Below are 25,394 nucleotides of genomic sequence, written 5' to 3'. Positions count from 1 at the left end.
AGTCAAGCTCACTAATGTCGCCCTAGTGTATTCGCTACGAATGCCAGTCCATCTCTAAATGGTAGACTACTACAACTACCATCTCATCCACGGATAGGGAAGATCTCTGAATGAATGCCTTGACATGTTTAGCCTCAATACATACTCCTCTCGTTATCTTCTAACTGGACATCATCCACAAACCCAGTATGGTCCAGATAAGGCGTCATTCCATCATCGACATGCGGCGCCTTCTCTTTTACTGTCCATCCGTTTCCAAACCAGCCAAAGTCGTTGCCATCATACGGGCTCACTTCAAAGTCCTCCCATCGAACCCGTCTCAGCGCCCTGATGGCGTGGAGGCTACTTCCTGGCCATAGAGCTGCGACCCGCCCCCGTTTTTGCGCTTGTGGGGATGTGCCTGGCGGGGAGGATTTGTACCAGCTCGCACATTCCGCGCTATAGACGGTGCGTTTAAAGTACTCTTCTGCATACTTGGTGAAATTTTCGACCTGTGACCGCTTCGGCTCTACCAACCCGATATTATCGTATGCCATTCGGGTCAGGATTTCAGATATATATAGATGCGTCTGCTCTATCGTGATCAGCAAATTCCCAGCTCCCTGGAATGAGTTCGGTCCCAGCGATTGGAAAAAGTTCGGGAAGCCATCCGTGCAAAGCCCTAGATAGGTCTCAGGACATTCGGCATAGCGTTGACGAAGATTTACTCCTTGCCGTCCGAGAATCGGGAACCCGCTACCCGGGCTAGTCTCGAAACCTGTCGCGCAGACAATCGCATCAACAGGACGGTGTTTTCCATCGGCAATGATACCCGTGGCGTCTACATTGGTGATGCTAGAAGTGATGACGTTAACCTTGGGTGAGGTTAAGGCTTCCAGATAGCCAGGGCCAGGCGCAATGCGTTTGCAAAGAGGAGGGAAGGTCGGGAGGAGTTGTTCCAAGAGTTCTGGTTTCGGCTTCAGTCGGTGCTCCATGTCAGCTGTGTACTCAGCCTGCGCAGCGATTTGCATTTTGCTTCCTCTTTGCGATTTCCCATGAAAAGTCTGCATCTTGAACTCTAGATCCTTCCGATACCGAATGTATGCAGCAGGATCTTCACGCCATGTATGCTTCTCCTCTGCGGTGAACTGAAAGTTCCCTCCTTTCTGGCCTGTTCGCTCAGCGAGCTGCTCCCCTCCAAGTTGGCTACAGATCCACATCTTTCCACGGATATAGTGGTCCATAGACTGCACGGTATCCAGAAGAGCTGGGACAATCTGGATCCCACTGCTCCCACCGCCAACAACAGCAACATTCCGGCCCTGTGAATCCCACTCATCAGCGGAGCAACTCGGTTGTACAACGCGCACTTACCTACCTTCAGGTCATACGTCTCGTCCCAGCAAGCGCTGTGAAGTAATTTCCCCTTGAAACTGTGCAATCCGGGAATTGGTGGCCATTTCCATTCGTTGAGCTGGCCCGTTCCCGTGATCAAGACATCAGCGTTGTCTTCAAATGTCTGCCCCGTTTGTAAGTCCAGCATCTGGACAAACCATTTCCCTAATGCCTCATTCCACCGAGCCCCAGTACATCGTTTCTCAAATTGGATATATTTTCGGACGTCGTATTTCTTCGCCACCCGTTTCCAGTATTCCAGGATTTCATCGGAGCCTGAGAAAAAGCTGCTCCACCCGGTCCAAGACTCAAAGCTAAGCTGATATGCATGAGATGGGACATCTAGGCTCGTTAGAAGATACCCATCACTTTTGGGATTGGTGCCCGTACCGCATGCACATCCAGGATACCTATTCTCATACCAGGTGCCTCCCAGCTCGGGGTTCTTTTCATAAATCACTAAGTCTAGGGTAGGGACTGCCTGTATGAAACGTATGGCCGCAATGATCCCCGAGATACCCGCTCCAATGTAGACCACCTTGAGGGGTCGGGGTTGGTCGATAGCTCGCTCCGAGATGAACGGGCTGCTGTAGTTTATGGGGCCATCGACCTTGGGGTGGTCGCTGGTCTCCACTCTGGGAACTGTAATATCCGTTGTCCAACTACTGGCTAGAGACTTCGGATTAGAGTCATCGGGAGAGGTGGAAAGAGAACGAAAAGCAGCTTGAGTGGAAGACATGATGGCAACCTGTAGATACGAGACCCTTACGATGTGAATGAGCTCAGGGCAAGCATTCCTCGAATTCCATCGTGAGCCTACATCTCTTATATCTAAGTCATACACCTATCCTGGGAGCAGCCCGAGAGTCATCTGGCGTCTTTATTCGGGGCCCTCCCGAATATGCATACAGATACTCGTGTGTACACAATATTCCTCTATTCTCTCAAACCTGCTCGGATGCACTCCGGTCTATCTTGATCGCACGTCGATGTTTCTACTACATCTTACAAAATCAAGTATACAGACCGCCTTACCCCTTGATAAGAAATGTGGAGACCTCTACCTCTTACCCAAATAGGATATTAAGATGAGCAGACTGGCCAGCGAATTAGACCAGTCTTCAGATAAGGGTTGACTACTATCTCCACCCGCTACGGGAGGCCTCCGAACATTTCCCCGCAAATTGTCACCGGATGCAGCTCCGAGATAGGGCTAGAAAAAGCATACCTGAGCTATTCATAATTTTATACAACTATGGAATAAATGACTTATGTCATATCTCAACATTATTCTCATACCAATTTTAGGAATTTTCACTGAGTGATGCTGCTGACTCGAGGAAATTGGCGGAATCGGGAGACTTCCGCGACTGAAGGATGGGATATATATACCCAGGGAAAAATGATACAAAAATATCCACGTATGTACAGTACATACATAATTCAATAACTGACTCCCAATGTATACTAGTAATGATAGTCACGATTAGCATACAAACTCAATCCTTTTCTACTATATTACCTACTGCAAATCCGTTTTCGGTAGATGTGCCCTGTGAAGGTGAAGCTTTTTCGAGCTTATGAAGGGCCCAAGTAGCCCTAAGCTGGCCATCAGTGTGTGGACTAGTTCATACAACATAACTTAATTATGCAAGTAATATCACACGCAGACTCAGCATCATGTAACAATTGATTTGGGGCAGCAAATGTCCGTCCGAAAAAGGACTAAGAGTGAGCCTCGGCGACGAAGTTGAACCGCGGCAAGATTTCCCCATCGAGCGGAACTCCTCGGGGTGAAGAATAGGGTTATTCGCCTCCGAGGTGGCCTGCCCCACTCTCGCTCTTTTATGTCAATCATTATCTTAACACCTCGGCGACAGAAAAGGAGCAGAAGGGTACTATTACAGGGTTTACGATGCCGCCTACGAATTCTACTACCTCAGCCCGCCGCAGTCGGAGAACGATTGCATGTCAAAGGTGTCGCCAACGGAAAGTACGGTGCAGCTTGAATGTCACCGGGGCTCCATGTATCGGCTGCACACAGGACCGTACCCAATGTATAGTCCCAACCAGGCGAGGACAGAAGTAAGATGGAAGCTCATGTGGAAGCATGAGTTGATAGATGTTGACGTCAGTGTGTTGTAGACCTGAGCGACACGGTGGGCCGGTTCTCCTTGCAAGCCCTCAGAGTCCGAATCAGCAGACACCAGCACGTAGAGTGGAGCCCCCAGCGTTCCAAGTGCAGCCACATGTGTCTCTAGGCGCGGATGCCACTGCAGCTCGCGAAGCGCATGATATCGAAGATGAAGAGCGAAACGGTGATGAAATTGCAGCGGCCGCTTTAGGGCAACCGCGAAGGGTGGGCGAAGTGCCCTTCTATACAGGTAACAATGACGCTTAGGTTGCCAATATTACCTATGTTTATTGTCTAATTAGGAGACCGAACTGGGCCTGTATCTACTCTGGATATCTGCTCGCCGGATCACTCCTTGCCAAGACACTGTCTAATCCCATCGAATAACCAGACTACCCTGTCAGACGATGATCGGGACTACCTCCAAAAGAAAGGGGTCTTCAACCTACCTAAGCCCGACACTTGTGAGAGCCTGCTTCGTGCATATTTCTATCATGTCCATCCAATCATGCCAGTGATTGAAGTGGGCTCCATTTTGAACTATCAAGATCAAGGCCGGCTTGGTGACTGTAATATTCTACTACTGTGGAGCGTATTTTTCGTTGCAGTCAATGTAAGAAGGTTACAACCAAGTCACGATCCAGCAAATCTAACGTTTGGTTTTTAGTTCGTGTCTTCGCATATCTATGAGCAAGAAGGTTATGTCTCTCGGAAGGAAATGAAAGCCACTATGTACTCACGTGCGAAGGTGAGCAAGCTCTATAGCTATTAGCGTCATCTCGCCCTTTACGTTTGTCGTGTTGATACATGTAGTGCATGTACGATAACGGCGGGGAGAGAAACAAGGTCACACTTCTGCAAGCCTCCCTGCTGTTGGGATTTTGGCACTCGGAGCAAGACGAACACATGCAACCTTGGTACTGGACCGGAATTGCAATTAACCTTTGCCAAATGCTGGGTTTACACCGCGATCCGGATTCCTTGAGGTATAATTCATCTATCACAGATTGTCAGAGACGTTTGTGGCGCCGTCTGTGGTGGACCTGCTTCTTCCGCGATCGCTGGCTTGGCCTTACTCTTGGTAGACCACTGAGAATCAATCTGGACGACTGTGACCTGCCTATGTCCGTACCGGCGGACCTACTCAGCGAGCTTGAGAGCATACCTGAAGCCACTGATGCGTCGTATATTCCCCAGGAGTTTCGGAAATTGGCTGAGTTCTGGGTTATTTTAATTGAACTGAGCAAGCTCTTGGGTAAGGTTCTGCTGCTGAAAAGCCAATCCGTGAAGTCAAAGTCCTCGATCAATCAGATCAATGCTCTTGAAGCACAGATTACGCGATGCAGATTGTCAGACCAAGATGAGCATGGCCTGACTCCTTTGGCAAAGTTTTATGCACATCATGTTCATCTGCATTACCAGTTAAGACTGTTCCTCCCCCTTAGCATTGTCAGCACTAATACCACGACCATAGGGCGCTTTTGATCACACTATACCGTCCCTGCGGAATCGAACATACTGAGAGCCTCGCTCTAAGCCAACAAGAAGTTGAGCAGCAACGCCTGCAGTCAAAGGCCGATGCTGCGGCATCAAAGTCAACCGAGATCCTTGACATTCTTGTTCGAGAAAATCTGCTGGAATATGTAGGGCCAATGACGTAAGTTCGAGATACCTTTTCTTGTATACGTTGTCTCCCAGAAGAGCTTCATCTAATGTACGATAGACCCGCCCTCTTAGTCCCGGTTATGCAAACCCACCTTCTCAATTGTAAATATGGCAACCCACTTTCGAGACGTTTCAGCTTCAACAAGCTCGATATGTGCATGGGAGTCCTAGAAGAATTACAGAAAACCTATACAGTAGCGTCTTTATTTCGTGGGATTTTCATAAAAGCTTTGCAGCAAATATTTCCAACATATGCCGCGAGCTCGCCGCTATCACATCGGCCTGGTGCCTCTACAGGTGCTGATCCGGTTGGGCCTCACTCAGATACTGGTCCTGTTGAAACAGCCAGTGGAGAATGTAATCCAAAGATTAGTGACGGGATTGATTCATCTATGCCTGCTGGCTTTATCGATGCGTTGATAGATGAGAATTCGATCTTCGACTTTTTAGATACATGGAATGAAGTATGATATGGATCATGAACAACCACAATGAATTCTTTTTTTTTTTTTTTTCCGCTTTTCGGTTTCAATATATGGAAATAATATCATGCTATCATGCATATTCGACCATGTATACTAGCATACCAGGCTGTGACAGCGAGGAATAAATTCGCCGAGGTGAATTGACCGAAGCCGAGGACTCCTCCATCGCGTGATCTCATGCGATATTTAAGTACTACCTAGCCCAGAATCCAACGACTCCACATTTTACCCCAGACTCTGAACTACAATCTACCATATCCGAGAGAATTTACAGCCTTTGATATCCAAGAATGGCCGAGAAGAATTCACCCATCATCATCGTCGGCGGTGGACTAGCTGGCCTAGTCGCCGCTTTCGAGCTGTCCAAACGTGACGTGCACACGGTCATCATAGATCAAGAGAATGAAGCCAGCTTAGGTGGACAAGCATTTTGGTCTCTGGGAGGCTTGTTCTGCGTGAATTCGGCCGACCAGCGTCGGCTGGGTATTCAAGATAGTCGAAAGCTGGCAATGGAGGACTGGTTCAACAGTGCTCGGTTTGATCGGGAGTGTGACTTCTGGCCCCGGAAATGGGCGGAGGCGTTTGTGAACTTTGCGACTGATCATATGGAGCGCTATGTCCGGTCATTGGGGGTGAGTTTTGCCAGTGTTGGCTGGGCGGAACGTGGGGATGGAAATGCAGGAGGACACGGAAATTCAGTCAGTTTAACCCCGGGTGGAAGACGTGCGCAGTGAAAGAGGTGTAATGAAAAAGCAAGACTCTAACTCGCACATCTTCTAGGTCCCGAGATTTCATATTTCCTGGGGTGCTGGTCCCGCCATTGTGGAGGCTTTTGAGAAACCGGTCCGTGCAGCTGCAAAGAAAGGGTTGGTGGAGTTCCTGTTTCGCCGTCAGGTGGACTCATTAATTGTTGATAAGGATACTGGTGCTGTCATTGGCGTACGAGGCCAAGTGCTTGAACCGTCGGACACAGCACGCGGTGAGGCCAGCAACCGAAGGAGCATCGACACATTCGAAGTGTACGGCAGCGGAGTGCTTATTGCAAGTGGAGGCATCGGCGGCAATGTCGACTTGGTTAAGAAGAACTGGCCCGTTGATCGACTCGGGTCTCCACCGTCAAACTTCGTTATCGGCGTCCCTGCACATGTGGACGGACGCATGATTGGGATTGCAAAAGACGCTGGGGCCAATGTAATCAATGAAGACCGCATGTGGCACTACACTGAAGGTCTACAGAACTGGGATCCCATCTGGCCACAGCATGGGATACGTATCATCCCAGGACCCTCGTCACTGTGGTTGGATGCTACAGGGAAGCGGCTTCCTCCAATGCTCTATCCTGGATGCGATACCCTTGCCACCTTGAAGCACATATGCAACACCGGCTATGACTATACGTGGTTTGTGCTTGATAAGACAGTCATTAGCAAGGAGTTTGCACTCTCGGGCTCCGAGCAGAACCCAGATTTGACAAGCAAAAGCAGGCTAAGAACGTTTTACCGAGCGCTTGGCTCGGCAATCCCTGGCCCTGTTCAAGCATTCATGGATAAGGGTGTGGATTTCGTGGTGGAGCCAACAATATCCAAGCTGGTGGCTAAGATGAACAAACTTGCCAAAGAACGAGGCGGTCCCACCCTAGATGTTGAGAAGATCGAACACGAGATCCACCTCCGTGATATGCAAATTGACAATAAATTCACGAAAGATGCTCAAGTAATGCTGATTCAGAATGGGCGCAACTACTGGCCAGATCGACTGGGACGGGTGGCTAAACTACATAAGCTAGCGGATCCGTCACACGGCCCGTTTGTCGCTGTACGTCTGAATCTCCTTACTCGCAAGACTCTAGGAGGTCTTGAGACAGATTTGCATGGAAGGGTACTCCGCCCGGATGGGTCACATTTCCCAAACCTGTACGCTGCAGGCGAGGTCTCGGGCTTTGGTGGCGGTGGAGTGCATGGCTATAGTGCACTTGAAGGAACGTTCTTGGGAGGCTGTATCTTCTCGGGGCGAACGGCAGGTATCAGAATAGCAGAAGAGGTGGCGGGAAAGCCACCACGACCTGCTTTGTAAGAAGCTTTCAAGTGTACATATTACAAGAAGTGCTATAGGATCATCCTTCTGACGAGGTACTGTTCTGTATAAATGTTATGTTTATTAATCTGTGAAGGACAGTGTAAAGGGGTATCATTTAAATCCATGGCGCCTAATGCACCTACGAATTCAGTTTGTATCTCAAGGGTTGAGGGTAGTTGGCCCTCGAACTCATTTATGCTTCCTAGACCCTTGTTAGCGTTACATTTAATATCTAGTAAGACATCCATACGTCTCCTCACATTCTATTGTCAGTGGCTGACTCTCTCTTGATATCCATTTCGATATGAAGTACATATGGGCAGCCCAACCTTTGTGTCGCAAGGTGCACGCCTGATTAAATATCAAACACAAGCCGATCGATTATACTGAGCCTCTTAGGTACCTCTGACGGCACTATCCGACAATTGGGGTAAGCAATGTAACAACCGTAAGCATTAAGCTAATCAAGCCCTCCCCATTTGCTCATATACTCCTCATCCTTGAATGTAGGAAAACCGAGGATGTTTTGTCTGTCGCATTGTTACCAAACTAAAAACTTAAATTCTAAGCAGGCACCTTCTGAGCAATACAACCTGAGCCCTGAGAGTGCTTTACTCCCGTTTCACTCACTTTTTCAATGACTATAAGCATCAGCCAGCAAGACATCAATTTCCGAGATGGAATTGACCCACATTTCTAGATAAGCTTAAGTACGGACCCACCGTAAGGCTTGCCCTACGGCGTCACAGGTATCAACAATAATTTACCCTGCCTTATTGTATGAAGAAAAATTATCACTATGCTGAGTATGGCCCAACATAAAAGATACAATTTCTGACCCAGTGATAATAATGGATATTAGTAGTCTATTCTTGGATAAGTCACCTGCTAGGATCTACACTACGGTATAAGAGTAACTGCCGACATGGAGAATCATATATGGACCTGATATTCAATCTCTCATGTGTATACCTTTCTACTGTAGTTGATGTACCTTCAGTGGGTTTCCCCACGGCGAGATCATCGCCGGTATCTTGTCCATCCTTCAGCATGTCCAATTCGTTGAATATCATAACGAACCCGGCGATTGCGTATACTTTACCTGGCTTCATTATCCTTAGCTCGACTGTCCAGCTACTAATATACCCATTCAGTATTTACTGGTATTTCTCGAGGTATAAGTCTATGTTGTGTAGTTTGCCTGGGTGAGCGTCAAAAAGCACTCGAATACCAACGTAACATGAGTCGACAATACGCTGCTTTGAGACGACTAATAAATCATCATACCAATTATCCAATCATCGACATGAGATTCACAGTACATCCTGAGATATTACATAAATAAAACCAACCACGTTTCTACGATAAGGTAAGAATGCATTGAATCGGGGTTTCGTCAGGTCATGTGATTAGATGATGTGGCTGGTGAAGTGTGGCGTCAGCTTTTGCTTCATCTAATCGGCATCATTTGATATTGTCTTCTCTATACCTCACAGCTTCAATTCCCCACACACAAGCCCTTCTTTAAATTCCTCCTCTACCCCTTTACCCAGGCAGTATAGAGCCTTCTATGAACCCCCTTCTCCGGTCCTCTGTCCGCCTCTACTCAACAATGTCTGCATCACTGTCCCCCACGTCATCGCCCTTCACCAAGGCCGTGGTGAGCTCCATGAGGAAGCTGTATGCAATTCTACCTTTCCCAATTGCCCTCGTCCACTTGGTCTGAGCAGCATACACCACCCATGAACCCAATCACTAACAACACACACACAGCTACCCCGAATCCCTCGCCGACAAAAGCTGGGATAACACCGGCCGTAAGCCCCTCTCTCTCCAACCCACCTCACTCAAATCAACTAACACACTCTCCAGTCCTCCTCGAAGCCCCCTTCAACCCAACCCGCCGCCAAAACAATTCCGTCCTGCTAGCCATAGACCTCACAAAAGCCGTCGCAGAGGAAGCCATCGCGCGCAAAGACTCCGCAATCGTCGCCTACCGTACGCGACCCCTCCAACCTAGAAAGATAGAAAATCACTAATATAACACGATCCAGACCCGATCATCTTCCGCGGCCTCAAATCCCTCACCTTCACCGACCCCCAACAACAATCCCTCCTCCGTCTCGCCCAGGAAGGCATTAGCGTCTACTCCCCGCACACAGCCGTCGACGCCACGCCCGGCGGAATGGCCGACTGGCTCTGCGACATCGTCACAGGCTCGATCACCCCCTCGTCCACTACCACCAACACACCAGCCCAATCCTCCTCGAAGACCTACTCCGCCCCATCCTACCCAACCCCGCACGCCGTGGTCCCGGCCGACGCGAGCTCAGTCCCACCCCACACCAGAACAACCATCCACCCCTCGGCGCCCCCTCTGCCCGAGAACATGGAAACAGCCGGAATGGGCCGTCTCGTCACCTTCGACGCTCCGCAGCCACTAACAACGCTCGTTGATAGAATTGCACAGGGTGTCGGGTTCCCCGGTGGTATCCCCATTGCGGTTCCGCAGGGGGCGTCGGTGGATGAGATTTCGATTCGCACGGTGGGCGTTTGTCCCGGGTCCGGGTCGAGTGTGCTGATGAAGGGGGGCAATGTTCCTGATTTGCTGTTTACGGGCGAGATGAGCCATCATGAGGCGTTGGCGGCGATTGAGCGCGGGAAGGTGGTTGTTGCGCTTGCGCATTCGAATACGGAGAGGGGGTATTTGAGGGCGGTTATGCGGGAGAAGTTGGAGGGCGTGCTTAAGGGGGAGTGGGAGGCTCAGCGCGCGGAGGCGTTGAAGACGTTGGAGGGTGGTGAGGAGGGGTTGGCGGAGATTTTGAAGGATGGGGCGTGTGAGGTGCATGTTAGTGAGCAGGATCGGGATCCTTATGGGATCATGGTTAGGAGGGTTTAGGGGTATGTTAATCAGGGGTTATTGGATGGGAATGGTTTTATGTGGTAGGACTGGTAGAATCAGATTATATGTATGGAATGATATGTACAAAAACTGGAGTTTAAGTATGTTGGCATGGTTAGGATAGAGTGTGGGTTGAATCAACTCAGCAATACCCGGATTTCTCCCGTCGTACGGGGGAAAAGTCTTCTCAACCCCCATTCACTTTCTCCCTCCTCTATGCCCTTCTCGCTCTCGGCGCCTGTCTCACTTCCCTTATCCACACGAGTGACATCAACCTTCCCTCTTGCTTCATCGGCACCAATGATCATACCCTCGACAAACTCGAAGTCGCGACAGAACGCCTCCACCGCTTCCTCCGTCACGCTCTTGACGAACGCGGCACTGCGCAGGCGTTTCAGGTTGTCCGTGGCGTCCATCAAGGCGGACGGGAGGAAGTCGTCAAGTTGCTGGCTGACCGCGATGAGAGCTTCGGGTTGGAAGGCCGGCAGAGTCGCAATGTCAGCCAGGTTAGGCTGGTGTTGCGGCTGGCTCTCTGGCGGGTGTGAGTTTTGCTTCTCCGTTTCCGCGGATGGTTTCGCTAGCGATGATGGGGAGAAAGGCTCAAGTGCCGTGAGCAATACTTGGAGACCAGACTCGTCCAGAAGGTAGCGGTGTTGGATCTCCAGTAGATCTATGCGGAGGGACGAGAGTTTCGTTGAAATGGGGTTGAGATGTGTTGTACTAACAAACGAGTGTTCCGAAACGGTCGTTCGTACAGTAAGATGGATGTTGGTCAGATAGATTGCACGCGCGGTAGCATCGGAGAGCTCCTCCGCTGACGATGTCGCTAACTCCAAGAACGGATCAAATGCGGCGCGGAGAACAGGAGTGAACCGGTTTTCGTTCGAAGTGGACTCCGTATCGTCCGCTCCAAAAGAAGCTTCATAGGTCTTCATAAGAGAAGTCAAGCCTTCGAGCGCATCAACCAAAAATTGGGGTGTGGATAGATCCTCTGAAGGAGTCAGAGCTAGATGGTCTGTCGACAGACTGCTAACGACGTCCTTCATAAGAACCTCGAAGTGGCCGAAAGTGAACTTTTCCAGTGTCACCAATAATTCCGCCAGGTTGGAATTAGGTCCCAGTAATTTCTGGAAAGTCGTGCGGTAAAAAGACAGTAGACCAACGACCTTGTAACAAGTAACCGGATCATCATGACCTTGGATCACCAACTCGACTCGCTGACGCAAAGCTCGGGAGACTCCAATCAAGTCGCGGTTAACGAGGTCACTGAGAGCCTTTTGTCCATCAAAAGCGACTTCCTCATGCTCATCGATACGAGACCAAGGCTCGCTGCTGAGTCCGGCCTGGATTCCCCTTGCAAGCTCCTCGCCATCAGCCACAAAAAGGGCTTCGAGGGCCTCCCGTTCAGATACGGTGGTCGAATGCACCCAGGCCAGCATGTCACCGATATATCTCAGGGGATCATGAGCAGAAAACTCAATTGGCTTCACATTGCTATCCCCTGCAGTGCCGGAAACCGCATCCGTAAGTGCGTAATGGAAAGCATCAGAAAGGGTGTAATCACGCGCCTCTGCGAAGAAATCCAGACAGCTGTGGAACAGGCTCGGTCGTTCCGCCAGCACCCGCAGCGCACGTCGGATGGAGCTACTGATCCGGGGATCTTCCAGATTCAGCGATTTGAACTCCTTCTGGATCCACCTGTAGAGCTTCTGATACGCAGAGTTGAGATTTCTGGAGCTCTTGTCCATCAACTCCAGGCCGAGGCGCTGATTCTCTCCGCCTAGCAAAGCTTCGCAGTCGCGGTGCACCTGCTTCACACGGGCGAGCACATCGAAGAATTCGTCATTGATGGGGTCCTCCAGCGATGTCAAGACCAGAATATCATCATCCGGAACAACAAAATGCTTCGTAAAGGCATCTAGCAACTGTTGTTTCGTTTCGGCCTCTTTCTTCTGGTTCATCAACGTGGATGCCTCCTCCAGGACAGGGGCAGTGTCTTGTCTAGCCAGGTCGATGTGCTTTCGCATTTCGTCGCATGTCTGGTTCAAGCTGGAAATCACGGAACCGATTCTCTTTAATTGCTGTCTCATCCTTCAGAGTTAGCGTCGGCCTCTTCTTTTACATTCCCCTCCCGGTATATTACCTCCGCAACTTTCCCAAAGTCCCGTACGATCTCCGCGTTACAATCGACCACTTCCTTCTGTACGTCCAGCCTCAATTGTCGTCGCACTTCCGGTGTATTATGTATATCTCGCAGGCTGAGGGTCTCGAGCGCATCGCGTATGTCCGAGTCGGCATAGGATGCGGAGAGTACACTTGTCAATCGGTTCGTCAAAGCATTGGATCGCTGCGTCGCTGGCGGGGACAGCGGGGAAGCCGCTGGGGAAGGCGTCCTGGTCGAAGCATGACTGGGAATGGCCCCAACTGGGGGGAAATAGCTGGTCATCGAGGGCTACTTGGTGCTCCGTGGAGGGTCAACGGAAGCGGGAGTGAAGCAACGCCGGTCACGCTTTTGGTCATCATTCCGGAGGATCACTGACAAATGCCAAGACCCACTAGTACTTGTACGGCCATCCTGTTTATGTTCCTCGATTTACAACTCCTAATAAGTTCAGATAGTCGTTTATATCACCAAAAGTCGACCAAAATTCAGGTTTAAGAATGTATGGTACTCTATATCTCAATATTAATTATATTGATTTAGACTCTCAGGGGAACCCAAAATTCTTAAATAACAAAAAAATAAGGACTCCTAGAAATTAGAACAAGCGGTTGATCCTTGTAGATGTGTTCAAGGTCAAAGCCATCTGATAGCGTTACGCTGGACGCTGGTCGAAATGCAGCTTTGAGGGTTTCATCAAACATTCGGTGCACGCCACTCGCCGTATTCTTCGACACGAAACCAATGTGTCCAAGGGTAATCTGTTTTCGAAATCGACTGTACCGCATCTGAGAAAATATTCATTTGTACTCCGTACTAATGACGGGCTGTCGGAGAGCCCAGCCGCTTAATGCCTGCACGAACATCTCATATTGACTGATAAAAGTAAAAGGGGGGTGGATGATGTTGGATATGGCCAGTGAGGTGATTTAGAACAATGTGAAGCAGCTGGTGTCTTCATGCTGTGGGAGGAATAAGCAGGGATTTATATTCAGTAAGGTTGACAATATATGCTACCTGCGTACCATGCCAATGATCAGCCGATAAGCAATACATATGCGCGAGCCATACACTGGGGATACTGCTTAGACGCTGGCTGAATCTGACTTGCAGAACTCTTCAAATTCTGAGGCATTTCCCGAGCATGTCTGTCTATAATAATACTGGGACAGTTATGTGGTGCGATGCGGTCTACATCGCAATACTCCAGTATGTCGGCAATCACTAGTGTTGTGTGTACGTAAAGTACTAGTGGTAGATCAACATGCACACTTAGCTGGATCTATCTTTCGAGAGGGCCAGTTCTTTAAGCGACCTCCATACTCCGTACGTATATGTCATCTTCTGACGCTACGGAGTAGACGAAGTTGGAATTCTCCTTTTTTTGGTCAAATTATGTTGATTCTCCTTCTCTATTACCTTGACTCTGCGATTACAATAACATTTCCATGATGCGCTATGGGATTTCTTCTGGTATATAAAGAGTCGATGTGTCCAGCTGGTAGGTCATCCCCACAGATCACAAATCCATGGACGGATCTCCCGTTCGGAGTATTCCCGATACCTTGTTAGATGCAAGGGTTAGCTTAAATAGGCTCATCATAATGCCACATGAGACATCACTGTTCTAGAGCTAATGAGACAGAATACTTGTGGCCCTGAAAAGAATAAGGGGTTCGGTTCAGCTCGGAGTGGGTCGATGTGGAATATGTCCATGATTGACATATAAGATCTCAGATCGACAATAAACTTCGCAGGGCACCAATAGCGCCAAAATCGGCTCATTGTGGCTTGATCTCTTTGCGCCTTTGCAACGGAGAACATAGACATCATTGGTTGTGTGGATCTTATCCCCCATCTTAGCGTGAAGAATGAGCTGCGCTGAACTAAGACACTACATGGTGGAATTGTGCAGATCAACGAAATATTGTTTACTGTTGGGGACCCGATGTTGGCCTATTTAAAGGCTATTCTGCTCCCACACAACTCTAGCCATGCGTCCATCCAACCTTTCTCTCACTACATAATTGCCAACCATGAGACTCGTCCTTTCCACCGCCCTGCTATCCATCGCAGGATCAGCCATCGCTGAGAAAGCCATTGTGGGTGGATCCCAGGCTGCAGATGGAGAATTCCCATATCAAGTTTCCGTTCAAACCAGCTACCACATGTGTGGTGGATCTATCATCGATAAAGATCATATCCTAACTGCCGCTCACTGCGTGGATGGACTATCCCCAAATCGCCTGAGAATTCGGGCGGGTTCAACCCAGCACGCCTCGGGTGGAAAGTTGGTCAAGGTGGCCAAAGTCACGCAACACTCGGGGTTCGACGCAAAAACAATCAAGAATGACATCGCTGTCCTCAAGCTGGCCTCGAGCCTCGACTTTGGGTCTACTATCTCGGCTGTGGAACTCCCATCCTCAGCGGATGATACGCCCCAGGTGGGGACCAAGTGCTCTATCACTGGCTGGGGGAGTACCTCCGCTGGAGGCTCGATTCCCTCAAACCTCTTGGTCGCGTACGTCGACATTATTGACCACGAGAAATGCGCGGAGGAATATGTGAATCGCGGTGAAGTTGATGGCTCCATGATATGTGCCGGTGTCAAATTTGGGGGAAAGGATGCTTGCCAGGGAGACAGCGGTGGTCCATTGGTAGATGCTAGCTCTAAGAAGCAGGTAGGAATTGTTTCGTGGGGCTTTGGATGTGGAAAACACAGCCAACATGGTGTTTATGCGAGCACCGCAGCTTATCTTGATTGGATTCAGGAGGCCGTTCTAGCAGTCTAGATCCATTTTTGTACCACATGTTTGTTTTTAGCTCTTTAAAGGAATCGAACCAGATGATCTTCTTTTGGGTGATGGCAACGGGCGTGGTGCTAGAGCCAAGCTGTGCAGTAGGAGGGTTCATTTCTCCTACTAGTATACTTGATATATTTAGAAATATACAGGTCGATAGAAATCTGATATATTATAAGAAATAATAGTATAATGGAGTCGATCATTCTGAAAGAATAGTTAAGAGTATAAGTCATAATATAGCAGGAAATAGAGAAGCTTGGGATGGGGGATATTCTGGAGGGGGTCAAATGTTAACTAACCGCGATAATAGCCAGCCCATGGAGAATGGTGGATTAACAGAGTCAATCTTCGGTTCACTTGGTAGTGCCAGGAAACCCAGAGGGTAACAATTACGATGGAGCCGACAGGATGAGAGGCCATCAGCATGGAGGAGAGTGTCAGGTATGTTATGGTAGGAGTCGATGGCTAGATTGAACTTTCCAGGGGGGAATGGGTGCAGGAATATGGTAGAGAATGAATGTTGGGCTTGCGGTGGAATCTCAATTGCTCTCCAAGTAATCCTGTAATCCTAGGCTGTTTTGACTGTAGCGTCAGGCATTCACGCCACTCGTCACTCACAAAGTCTATACTACAAGTACTGTAGGGATGTCTCCTTTCGTACTTCTGCTTAAGGGGGGGCTTTGAAAATTCAGGGCCATAACTTAGCACCCATCCTTTCAGTCTATCAGCTACAACTCGACTAGCGAAGTGACTTAGACAACTTATAAAATAGATCAGACTAATCGAAAGAGTAAAGTTGTTGTAATTCACAGCAGGGGGAATGAGTCGGCATGTGGAGTACAGTCACTTCGTGGTGTCATATAGCCCCGGTGATCTATCAATCAAGCCGATTCATAAGTGATAAATTGAAGCCTTGCAAGCAGGAGACCACATCAGTCATAGCAGAGCTGGCATTGACCAGCAATGTAAATCTCAGTTGCCCAAACACTTAAGAGTGAAGGGCTTTGACAATTCGTTTCAGTCCCTCATCAAGCTGAGCACGGTGTTGAGAAAAGGTGATGCGGAACCATCCGGGTTGCTCACTACCAAAGTCATCACCAAATCCAAGATGCACTCTGTGCTGCGCCAACTTTTCTGCCAGCTCCCTACTTCTGTTCTGCTTTGCAGAGTCGCTGTCATCAGGTGGACTGTTGGGTTGGACTCTCCGATACGCTGTTAATAGATCACACCAGACAAAGAACCCCGCGTTCGATCCTCTTGTATAGGGTATTCCATGGTCATTTAAGAAGGTGACAACATAGTTGTAGGCTGCAGCAAGCTTTTCACGGTTTTCCTTGATATATCGGTCCACGAACTCCTCGTCTTCGAGAATAGTTGTCGTCAGATAGTCTGCGAAGCCCGAAATCGAGCTAAACTGGCCGACCCCTCTGATCGTTTCAAGCAAGTCACCGTTTTCTTGGGATATAATCACACCTAGTCGCACTCCATTCGCGCCAAAGTCCTTGCTAACACCCCATAACACATGGACAAGCTTTGGGTCGATCAACCCATCAGGGTTGATGGAAAGCACTGAAGTAAAATCTTCCATGGGCGTTGCCCTGTCTAGACCATGTCTCCAAACTGACAAAGCATATATCTCATCGCTGATCAAATGGATGCCATGCTTTTGACATACCTTCATCAGCTCCACAAGGAACGACCGCGAATGACATCGACCCAAAGGATTGTGCGGGTTGCAGAGCATGAGGGCTCGTATAGTACAGCCTTGGTCACGGGAGCTGATAATAGCTTCTTCGTATTTGGACACAGCCGAAACACTGATGGGATCTACTTCGTCGAAGCTGACTAGAACGAGCTTAGCTGCTGGCCGCAGGCAGATATCTCTGTTGAAACCTCGATAATACGGGCGCCCAACCAGAATCCCTTCGCCCGGGTCACAGAAAGCCCAGGAGCAGTGTTCGGTTGCTGACGATACCCCATTGGTGACAATGACCTGCGATGGCTTGAGCGCTTTAAAAGGGCTGAGATACCGAGTGAGAAAATGAGCGATAGCGGTTTTAAGTTGGACAGATCCAGTGATGGTATCATTCAACAAAAGATGTCGTCCGGGAAGATCGAAGTCGCTGTTCACACGAAGTAGCAGCTGTTCTTGCATCAAAGCATTGTCTGCAAGCCCGAGGGTGACGAAGCCGTGAGGGTTGCTCTGCGGATGCCAAAGGTCGCTAAGAATGTCCCAGAGAGCATTGCTGGTGTTTTTCAGCGAGTCACTTGCCCTGAGAGACAAGGAATATGCAGGTCGACCGTCAGTTCCATGAGGCATGTCATCTTGTTGTACAATGGATGTAGAAGGCATGCTGACGAAAACTATGGGCCTTATAGAACGCTACAATGTTGCAAATGCCACAATCGTATGGTAGTCCTGTCAGCCTTTTGAGTTACTTAGACTCCTGAGTCTCTTCTTCAACAGTCCATTTCAGCGATACATGCCATCTACGGGCCTTTATAATAACCTACAAGAGTGAGTCAGACGTCAAGGGGTTGTTGGGAGTCCGCGGGCTCAATTTTCATCAAGCCCGAGTTAGGGCTTGTCCAAAGTAGCCGTTTTGGATGTGGGTCTGGGGCGCCTTCCAACATCCTCCGGACAATGACTCCTCGAGCAGAGGCTTAAGAAGCGAAAACCTCGGCTTAAGGCTATTTTTCCTGGATTCAAAGTCTTACATGTATAGAGGGAGAAGCTGGTAGCATCATTAGTTTTCCTTGCTTGGCCAATTGAATATCGCTACAACATCCACCAGTAATTCATCGCTAATTACATTCTTGTAATTTGAATGATGGTAGAGAAAAATCTGTTTATATGTGGCAGGGATACTGGCCAAGACACCCGTTACCTAACCCCTCCGTATTGTCGACATAAGATATGGCCAACCCTTGGTTAATACCCTGAACTATTGGTTCTACCAGTATAGGAGTCCGTTAACTAGCGGAATATGTAGTTATAACCAAGTGCAGTTACTAAGGCAAAGTGATAAAATCTAATATGCACTGCGGGGAATAAAAAAGTAAGAAACCGAGACAAGCTTAAGTTGTTTGGGCCCTAATTGTTCGACACTAAATGGGGGTTGAACTAAATCTCATCATCAACGTATCACAGTAGATCATGTGCTACTGCTAAGACGGCGAGGCATCTTGAAAGTTGGATGTTTCATGAACCCACCTGCACTAACATCAGCCAGGATGATATGGTTTAGTGTGGGCCAGATCTGCTGGCCCCACGTAAAATTACTTCCCATCTAGGAAATGGCAATGAGTCACCTACTGAAGCTTCTTCCAGTGAGCCTGTTCGAGTGAACCTGCAAAGAGCGCTGAAACAATCCAGGCTGGACACATGCATAAAGGAGCGAAAACCGTATATACCGTGAAAAAGGATACGTCTCTCTGTACGCCGCCCTATAAGCATCACCATCAAGCAACAGTTGAGCAATACAGAACATAAAGATACCAGGATCTCTACCAGTTCTGATACCGACCTAGTTAGGGGGTGGTGCGACATTATCCAAAGTATCCTATCATGATGAGATTATGCACTTTGCACAATCTTCTCCATTGTATTAGACACTACTTTATCTGGCCTTGATAACACGTGTTTTACATAGAGAAGCCATTCCGTGCTAGTATGCGCTTCTTCTTCGATAACCTTGATATAAATGTCCTTAGGATTTCCTTTTTCCGGGATTCAAAATTACTCGCAATATCTGGTGCATTACCTATATTCTAAATCTACATTCAAGGGTGTTATCCCATTAAAGTCCCGTAGATTGAAAATCATCAGGTATGGAGCTCATTGGAGATGGTTGTAAGTTTGCTACTCTTTTTATCCTATTTCCATGAGACCCGAACTTCCATTATCCTTTACACATTCAGAGCCTACTTTAATTACACTTTGACCTGGGCTTCTCCTAATGACCTCAGCTAGATTATATGCAAATTGAAAGTATGGTCCAGTAGCTCTCTTCAATGGTATACATCGGGCGGACTAATGTTATTCCTGCTATACTCCTATGCAAGTAGCGTGTCTTGGCATTTATTGAGTGCAGACTAACGGTTTTATCCCCGTTGGACGAACCGCAATCTACCAAACTCCAACTTCGATATACTAGCGACTATACCCTAGCGAATACTTTTCCAATTCTTATTACATCAATTCGGAAATCAAAGCGGAATCTTACTACGACCAGACCACCCCCTCAATTCCAACATTTACCGCCAATGGACAGCCCCCTCCTCTCCCCCACCAAAGCGCGACAAGCAGCCATCCAGGCCAAAGACTGGGCCTACGTCAACTCCTGGCTCAGTCGTCACTACGCCCCGAACCCAGTTCCCACATTCGAGCGAAACGAAGATACACTGCGGACATTGCTTGCCCTAGCGGCCGCCAACGATACCGCCGACGAGGAAGCGGCCCTCGTACACCAGGCACGCGAACAAGCCGTGCAGGGATTCAAGGCGCGCGAAGAGACCGAAGAGAAACAGAAGAAGGAGATACTTGACGAGCTGGAGCTTTGTCTCGACGATAGGGGGGAGCAGGATCTGGACGATCTGGCGAAATCGGCTGCTGCGTTGGGTGCGCTGAGCGCGGATGCGGGACACCTGGGGCAGTCGGTTATCGAACTGACGAAGGAGGAATTTGGCGTTCAGGATCAGTTGGCGAAGGTGGATATGCTACATGATTATCTGCAGAGGGAATTAGAAGCGCTGCGTCGGCAACTGGATGAACTCAGGTCTGATCCGGCTTATCAGGTTCCGGCTGATCTGCCGGCTAAGACGGCTGAGTGGACGAAAGGTACGAAAGCTCTCGCTGCTAAAGTGGGCGAGTATCAGGATCGGATTGCTACTTTGAAGAGAAATCAGAGTAAAGGGCCTACGTTGGAAGAATTGCTGGCGGAAGAGGAAGACGTCAAGAAGCTTATGAACACGGTCAAAACTTTGGAACATCGACTTCAGCTGTTCCATGACCTTCCTACAGATGTCCAAGGGGCGCGGGCTAAGTATCGGGAGTTGCTAGAGGAACTCAATGAGCTTACCCAGGAACGAGACTCGAATCTTGATCAATCCGTACGGGGAAAGTGAAATGGTTCAGAATATTGGGTTCTGATTATATCATATAGTCATTAACCGACACGGAATACTAAGCTTAAAACAGTACATGAGGATTAAGTCATCAAATCATAAAATTATCCATGATGAACGGCCACAGGCGATCCCCCACACACAAGCTTAGTGGTCACCGAGACCCATGGCGTCCTTGGCCTTGTCGAGGCTGCCGAATCCGTTAGTCTCTCGGCAATAGCTCGAATGCTATGCATGAACACTTACATCGACTTGTCGGTACCACCGTGAGCCTTGTTGTCATGCATGCGCTGGCCCTTGTCAAAGGTCTCCTGCATGCCAGACTTCTGGTCGTCGGGCTGGACGCCACGGGCGAAGCGGTCACCAATATCAGTGGCGCCCTCCTTCATCTTCTGCTGGGTGGACTTGGCGGAGTCGGGAGTGAGCTCCTCCTTGGCCTCTGCGAGGAAGTTAGCGAGACATTCGATGCAGCATCATGCTCCTGCATGTCAACGTACTGGTGCTCCAGTCCTTGCGTCCGGCGTCAGACATGTTTGCGAGTGGTTTGATAGAAAGTGTGAAAGTGGTTAAAGTGGAAGATTGATAAAGTAGTTGTAGTCGGATTGTTTGTCTTGTTGAGATTGATGAAGAATAAAACAAGACGAGAGATTTGAGGGTTTATATACCTTTCATCTGCTGCTATATCCGTACTTCCATGACGTTGATGGCCTTGATTTCTCTCCGCTACGCAATTCACCCGAGGCACATGTATGTTGAGGTCTGGCCTCTGAACGTGAATCTAGAACGATATCCATGGAACGAGGATCTGTGAATCTCGCGTCATGGTGACGAGGGAACCCGCCAATGACCATTAGACAACCGTACAATTGGCGATTCCAGAAGAAAGCAGGGATAAACATTGAAATCGTCATCCTTGCTAGGTGACAGTCTGGACCGATGACGTCGCCATGACCTACAGGATAGACCAGGATAGACTAGTCCGGAACAGACTTAGCGGGGGCGGTGGGTCATGGGGAAATATACTTCCGCCGGATTATCTATACCACCGAAGGCCGAGAAGGGACCTTCCGTTTTCAGACTAGTGTTGCTGTCGGCTAAAGATAGCAAGCGGTAAACCATGGCAGTACCGTGACAGTTGTTCACCGCCACGCGGCGAGTCATTGCAGGCGGCGAGTCTCCGAGTCTCCGTGCCTAACCTAACCTAACCTAACCTCTCTCACATCCTTTGTCAACTTACCTTCTCTTTCAATGCGTTTGGCGTGAACATCGTCGTCTGGTCGGGTCTCAATGACCACCATGTTGATGCGCTTTATCTTTATGCCCTATCTGTTGCGTTTGAATTGTGCACATTTATAGTTGTCGTTTGTACTTGAACGCTTTCTACTCTTCCGTCTTCCAAACCCCGCGCATTGCCACCAGGCACATCCCTACTTCGAGCGGAATCCCTACACAACATTGTATCTAACATCGGCGTCCATTGCTGTCAATGCCATCGTCGGCCACACCCTCTTCAAACTGGGATTTCACTCCGGTGATTAATCTACTGCGCTCGCCGACGTACAGCGGCAGTGACCGTTCCATCCCTGCTCGCCACAATGACTCCGACCAAGCTCCATCCACTCCCGGGCCCAGCACGGTTGCTGCCCAAGGTCTAGCTGACTCGGCACCTGATCTGAAGCCCGAGAGGGGTGGGCCCCCAAAGCTTGGTGATTTCTCTTCACTCTGGGATTTCCTTGGCAACACCACGCCTGGTGCAGAAGCTGGACTTCGTCAAGCGACCAAGGAAAGCATTGTCGAACAACCTCCACAGCAGCCTAAGCAGATTCAGATCCTCAAACGTCCTTCTCCCGGGACCACAACCGTCGATAGCCCTGGTAAGGCGCTTCCGCGTACGTCTCCTCGGCCGATCCCCACATCAGATGTGTCCAAGTCCCACAAGGCTGCTGCTGAATATCGTACCACGAAACACCGCACCCAAACCAAGCAACCAACCTATGAACCTCAGTTGTCGGAGAGCACTGCGGAGGCAGAGTCCGACAACCCCAGCATCTTCGACCCGTCTTACGGCAAACGGGGCGTTCTCGCTCTAGTCCCGTCTCAGGTGGGCATAGCGGAGGTCTTGAGTGAGTCGTCCGAAACCCCGCCATCCTCGTTTGATGAAGTCGGCGGGGCACTAGGCCCTATCGCTATCCAAAACCTCCCCGGTGGCGCCATTCGTGTGCAGCCCATTGCGTACAAGTCGGCAACCGATCGAAAAGTCGGTCTCTTAACGAAGCTGTTGAAGAACTTCCCCGACTACGCAGAAACTATAACTCAAGTGGGGCGGTCTGGTAAGTCCAAGCCGGGCATTCCTCCCACATCTCGCCCGATTCATGTCTTTGTCGATATGTCGAATGTAAGTTATCTTCCCCCGTCAGTGTCGTTTGACCTTTACTGACCACCGCCATCGTCCAGATTATGGTCGGGTTTCACGATTCCATGAAAGTATCTCGGAACATCCCTGTGAAAACACGGATCCGCCGCTTGCCACTCTCATTCCAGAACTTCTCGTTGATCCTGGAGCGTGGTCGGCCCACGGCCAAGAGGGTCTTGGTGGGCTCCGACCGCTTTGCTGCGATCGACGACGGCGAGAAACTCGGGTACGAGACGAACATTCTCGACCGAGTGCACAAGGTGAAACAACCGACTCGTCGTCAGATGAAATTCCGCAAGGGTACGCGGGCGGGCGCTCCGGACGGAGGCAGTGGTTCTGAAACGAACGACGCGCCGGAGGAGCGCTGGGTCGAACAGGGTGTGGACGAAATTCTGCACCTGAAGATCCTCGAAAGCCTGTTGGATACGGACGAGCCAGCCACCATCGTTTTAGCTACGGGAGACGCGGCGGAAGCCGAGTTCTCCGGCGGATTCATGAAGATGGTGGAGCGAGCGCTGCGGCGGGGGTGGACGGTGGAACTGGTGAGTTTCTCCCAGGTGACCAGCTACGCCTATCGCAAGAAAGAGTTCCGTTCGAAATGGGGGAACAAGTTCAAGATGATCGCGTTGGACGGATATATCGAAGAGCTGTTGGACATGTAATTCGGATGGTCTGGAAGCAGGAACTTCTTGCCTATGAGCCTAGATACCTTAGATAGTCGTCAGGCCTATATTCGCAGGGTCTCATTGAATCCAAGTCTCTCTTTTACACGGCATTATGATAAGTAGTACTAGTAGTACTAGTAGTCTATACATACTAGTAGTCTATACATACTAGTAGTCTATACATACTAGTAGTCCAGACCGCAGTCCCGTGAGTCACGCCAAAGGGCAGCTCGTGTGAGAATGACCCCGCCCTCCAATCAGGAGGCGATAAGCTTACCGCCCGCCAACAACGAACGAGACGTCATGTCCCTCATTGGCCCGAAAAGCTTCAAATCCATCCCAAAGCAGAAATCAACTTCCTCGAACGTCTCCTTCAAAACACCACAATCCTCCTCCATGACTCATGACCCTCGCAACAAACACCTATAAAGACAGCAACCGCAGCATCTAGAGAACACGGTCACCACCACCACAATCCCCCCAACAACAACACCAACCCCACCACAAACCAACCTACCCCGCACCACCCCAGAAAAAGATACCAAACCCCCCCCCAAAAAAAAAACAAGATGACAACATACACCACGCGCGACTTCTACGGCGGCGCCATCAAAGGCCTAACTCCCCAAAACTGGGTCGACGCAAGGTACGTCCACTCCTTAAACCCCCAAGGACAAGCATTTCCCAAGACAACAAACACTAACAGAAAGAAAAAAAAACAGTGACGTCCGCGAAATTCCCTCCCACCAAGAAGTCTACCTGTCGCCCACGACGCTCACATCCCAAATCACCGAGATAAACCAACGCGTCACCGACGCCGAGACCCTCGCCGTGGATACACTCATCCCGGCTCTGCAGCACCAGCAGCTCGACGCAGACGCCAAAGCAGCGCTGTACCACGTGCACGACCTCTGCGACGAGGACGACAAGCTGGAGATCGTGGCGCCGCCGAGTCGGGTCGTCTTGGGGAAGTTCCCGGCCGGGACGGTGGGGTATCGCGGTGTGGTGAGGGTTACGTCTCCGAAGGGGAGACGGAGTACTACTGGCTCTGGCTCTGGGGTTGGAATTGGGGGCGCGGTTGCGGGGTCGAGTTCGGAGGGCGGACTGACCAGTACTGTGACGCTGTGGTATCTGCTGGTCAGGCTCGTGGAGCAGGAGACGGATTTGGTGGTCTTTGTGAATGTGCCCCGGGAGGAGTTTGACAAGGCGGGCGATTTGAGGGCGTTGGAGGCGGAGGAAAGGCTGGCGGATGGGTTGATTACCGCGTTTGTGGAGGGGCTGGAGGTTGTTGACTGGGATTTGTTTTGTTAGGTTTCTTTTTCTTTTCTTTTTTTGCATTTTGGGGGTTGTTTGGGGTGTGTATGATTCATTGATGGGTTTGGGAATGATGGGACTGTATTTGGAGGATATCATGAGATTTGGGCTCTTGCATGGCGGGCTTGGTATGTATGGATGGGTTAAGGAATTGCATGTATCATGGATGAAATCATGACTAGCACACTGGCATGTATATAGAAAGACTAATTAGATAGCTTAGTGATAGTCAATCCGAAATAAATCGATTATGAACACCCAAGTACCACCTATG

General features: G+C 49.5%; 11 protein-coding genes across 11 annotated transcripts; 6 read left to right on the top strand and 5 right to left on the bottom strand.

Annotated features, from left to right (window-relative positions):
- Positions 1 to 134: 134 nt before the first annotated feature.
- Positions 135 to 2,113, bottom strand: BDV37DRAFT_296468 (flavin-containing monooxygenase; the record flags this gene model as incomplete). The annotated part of the gene is made up of 3 exons (XM_032090117.1): positions 135 to 1,301; positions 1,358 to 1,961; positions 2,052 to 2,113. 3 exons carry the CDS (start codon positions 2,111 to 2,113, stop codon positions 135 to 137), a joined length of 1,833 nt encoding a protein of 610 aa, XP_031945600.1.
- Positions 2,114 to 3,267: 1,154 nt separating this feature from the next.
- On the top strand, positions 3,268 to 5,638 carry BDV37DRAFT_239297 (Zn(II)2Cys6 transcription factor). The gene is made up of 6 exons (XM_032080943.1): positions 3,268 to 3,459; positions 3,520 to 3,758; positions 3,811 to 4,121; positions 4,176 to 4,256; positions 4,322 to 5,165; positions 5,232 to 5,638. The coding sequence occupies exons 1-5, from the start codon at positions 3,290 to 3,292 to the stop codon at positions 4,991 to 4,993; spliced, it is 1,473 nt and encodes a 490-aa protein (XP_031945599.1). The 5' UTR covers positions 3,268 to 3,289; the 3' UTR covers positions 4,994 to 5,165; positions 5,232 to 5,638.
- Positions 5,639 to 5,672: 34 nt separating this feature from the next.
- On the top strand, positions 5,673 to 10,633 carry BDV37DRAFT_296464 (GTP cyclohydrolase 1 type 2/Nif3; the record flags this gene model as incomplete). The annotated part of the gene is made up of 6 exons (XM_032090116.1): positions 5,673 to 6,290; positions 6,439 to 7,678; positions 9,288 to 9,414; positions 9,508 to 9,551; positions 9,607 to 9,732; positions 9,789 to 10,633. Exons 1-6 carry the CDS (start codon positions 5,949 to 5,951, stop codon positions 10,631 to 10,633), a joined length of 2,724 nt encoding a protein of 907 aa, XP_031945598.1. The 5' UTR covers positions 5,673 to 5,948.
- Positions 10,444 to 13,234, bottom strand: cog6 (Golgi transport complex subunit COG6). Its single transcript, XM_032080942.1, has 2 exons — positions 12,780 to 13,234; positions 10,444 to 12,717 (listed from the first exon to the last, which is right to left on the bottom strand). The coding sequence occupies exons 1-2, from the start codon at positions 13,080 to 13,082 to the stop codon at positions 10,774 to 10,776; spliced, it is 2,247 nt and encodes a 748-aa protein (XP_031945597.1). The 5' UTR covers positions 13,083 to 13,234; the 3' UTR covers positions 10,444 to 10,773.
- A 114-nt stretch (positions 13,235 to 13,348) lies between these two features.
- BDV37DRAFT_239284 (uncharacterized protein) lies at positions 13,349 to 13,589 on the bottom strand. Its single transcript, XM_032080941.1, has one exon. The coding sequence runs from the start codon at positions 13,583 to 13,585 to the stop codon at positions 13,364 to 13,366; it is 222 nt and encodes a 73-aa protein (XP_031945596.1). The 5' UTR covers positions 13,586 to 13,589; the 3' UTR covers positions 13,349 to 13,363.
- A 900-nt stretch (positions 13,590 to 14,489) lies between these two features.
- BDV37DRAFT_296462 (serine protease) lies at positions 14,490 to 16,152 on the top strand. Its single transcript, XM_032090115.1, has one exon. It carries the CDS (start codon positions 14,834 to 14,836, stop codon positions 15,587 to 15,589), a length of 756 nt encoding a protein of 251 aa, XP_031945595.1. The 5' UTR covers positions 14,490 to 14,833; the 3' UTR covers positions 15,590 to 16,152.
- Positions 16,153 to 16,164: 12 nt separating this feature from the next.
- On the bottom strand, positions 16,165 to 18,411 carry BDV37DRAFT_239281 (pyridoxal phosphate-dependent aminotransferase). The gene has a single exon (XM_032080940.1). It carries the CDS (start codon positions 17,952 to 17,954, stop codon positions 16,590 to 16,592), a length of 1,365 nt encoding a protein of 454 aa, XP_031945594.1. The 5' UTR covers positions 17,955 to 18,411; the 3' UTR covers positions 16,165 to 16,589.
- Positions 18,412 to 19,509: 1,098 nt separating this feature from the next.
- BDV37DRAFT_192501 (uncharacterized protein) lies at positions 19,510 to 21,172 on the top strand. Its single transcript, XM_032079693.1, has 2 exons — positions 19,510 to 20,881; positions 21,102 to 21,172. Exon 1 carries the CDS (start codon positions 19,868 to 19,870, stop codon positions 20,726 to 20,728), a length of 861 nt encoding a protein of 286 aa, XP_031945593.1. The 5' UTR covers positions 19,510 to 19,867; the 3' UTR covers positions 20,729 to 20,881; positions 21,102 to 21,172.
- Positions 20,876 to 21,259, bottom strand: BDV37DRAFT_279215 (heat shock 9/12 family protein; the record flags this gene model as incomplete). The annotated part of the gene is made up of 3 exons (XM_032086282.1): positions 20,876 to 20,918; positions 20,975 to 21,167; positions 21,226 to 21,259. 3 exons carry the CDS (start codon positions 21,257 to 21,259, stop codon positions 20,876 to 20,878), a joined length of 270 nt encoding a protein of 89 aa, XP_031945592.1.
- A 163-nt stretch (positions 21,260 to 21,422) lies between these two features.
- On the top strand, positions 21,423 to 23,803 carry BDV37DRAFT_279214 (NYN domain-containing protein; the record flags this gene model as incomplete). Its single annotated transcript, XM_032086281.1, has 3 exons — positions 21,423 to 21,475; positions 22,292 to 23,123; positions 23,183 to 23,803. 3 exons carry the CDS (start codon positions 21,423 to 21,425, stop codon positions 23,801 to 23,803), a joined length of 1,506 nt encoding a protein of 501 aa, XP_031945591.1.
- Positions 23,804 to 24,075: 272 nt separating this feature from the next.
- mog1 (Ran GTPase-binding protein MOG1) lies at positions 24,076 to 25,382 on the top strand. Its single transcript, XM_032080939.1, has 2 exons — positions 24,076 to 24,452; positions 24,529 to 25,382. The coding sequence occupies exons 1-2, from the start codon at positions 24,376 to 24,378 to the stop codon at positions 25,115 to 25,117; spliced, it is 666 nt and encodes a 221-aa protein (XP_031945590.1). The 5' UTR covers positions 24,076 to 24,375; the 3' UTR covers positions 25,118 to 25,382.
- Positions 25,383 to 25,394: the final 12 nt, after the last annotated feature.

This window comes from Aspergillus pseudonomiae, assembly GCF_009193645.1.
Source record: "Aspergillus pseudonomiae strain CBS 119388 unplaced genomic scaffold BDV37scaffold_7, whole genome shotgun sequence".
NCBI classification, from domain to species: Eukaryota; Fungi; Ascomycota; class Eurotiomycetes; order Eurotiales; family Aspergillaceae; genus Aspergillus; species Aspergillus pseudonomiae.
Note: the sequence above shows the minus strand (reverse complement) of the source record. Positions and strands in the feature narration are given on the sequence as shown.

Excerpts from the sequence above, each read along its gene's own strand:
- BDV37DRAFT_192501 (XM_032079693.1), top strand. The coding sequence starts at position 19,868 with ATGGACAGCCCCCTCCTCTCCCCCACCAAAGCGCGACAAGCAGCCATC.
- cog6 (XM_032080942.1), bottom strand. The coding sequence starts at position 13,082 with ATGACCAGCTATTTCCCCCCAGTTGGGGCCATTCCCAGTCATGCTTCG. Across the intron at positions 12,718-12,779 it reads ACTTTGGGAAAGTTGCGGAG|CAATTAAAGAGAATCGGTTC; the intron begins GTAATATACCGG and ends AGGATGAGACAG.
- BDV37DRAFT_239297 (XM_032080943.1), top strand. The coding sequence starts at position 3,290 with ATGCCGCCTACGAATTCTACTACCTCAGCCCGCCGCAGTCGGAGAACG. Across the intron at positions 3,759-3,810 it reads CGAAGTGCCCTTCTATACAG|GAGACCGAACTGGGCCTGTA; the intron begins GTAACAATGACG and ends TTGTCTAATTAG. Across the intron at positions 4,122-4,175 it reads TATTTTTCGTTGCAGTCAAT|TTCGTGTCTTCGCATATCTA; the intron begins GTAAGAAGGTTA and ends TTTGGTTTTTAG.
- BDV37DRAFT_296462 (XM_032090115.1), top strand. The coding sequence starts at position 14,834 with ATGAGACTCGTCCTTTCCACCGCCCTGCTATCCATCGCAGGATCAGCC.
- BDV37DRAFT_239281 (XM_032080940.1), bottom strand. The coding sequence starts at position 17,954 with ATGCCTTCTACATCCATTGTACAACAAGATGACATGCCTCATGGAACT.
- BDV37DRAFT_239284 (XM_032080941.1), bottom strand. The coding sequence starts at position 13,585 with ATGCGGTACAGTCGATTTCGAAAACAGATTACCCTTGGACACATTGGT.
- mog1 (XM_032080939.1), top strand. The coding sequence starts at position 24,376 with ATGACAACATACACCACGCGCGACTTCTACGGCGGCGCCATCAAAGGC. Across the intron at positions 24,453-24,528 it reads CAAAACTGGGTCGACGCAAG|TGACGTCCGCGAAATTCCCT; the intron begins GTACGTCCACTC and ends AAAAAAAAACAG.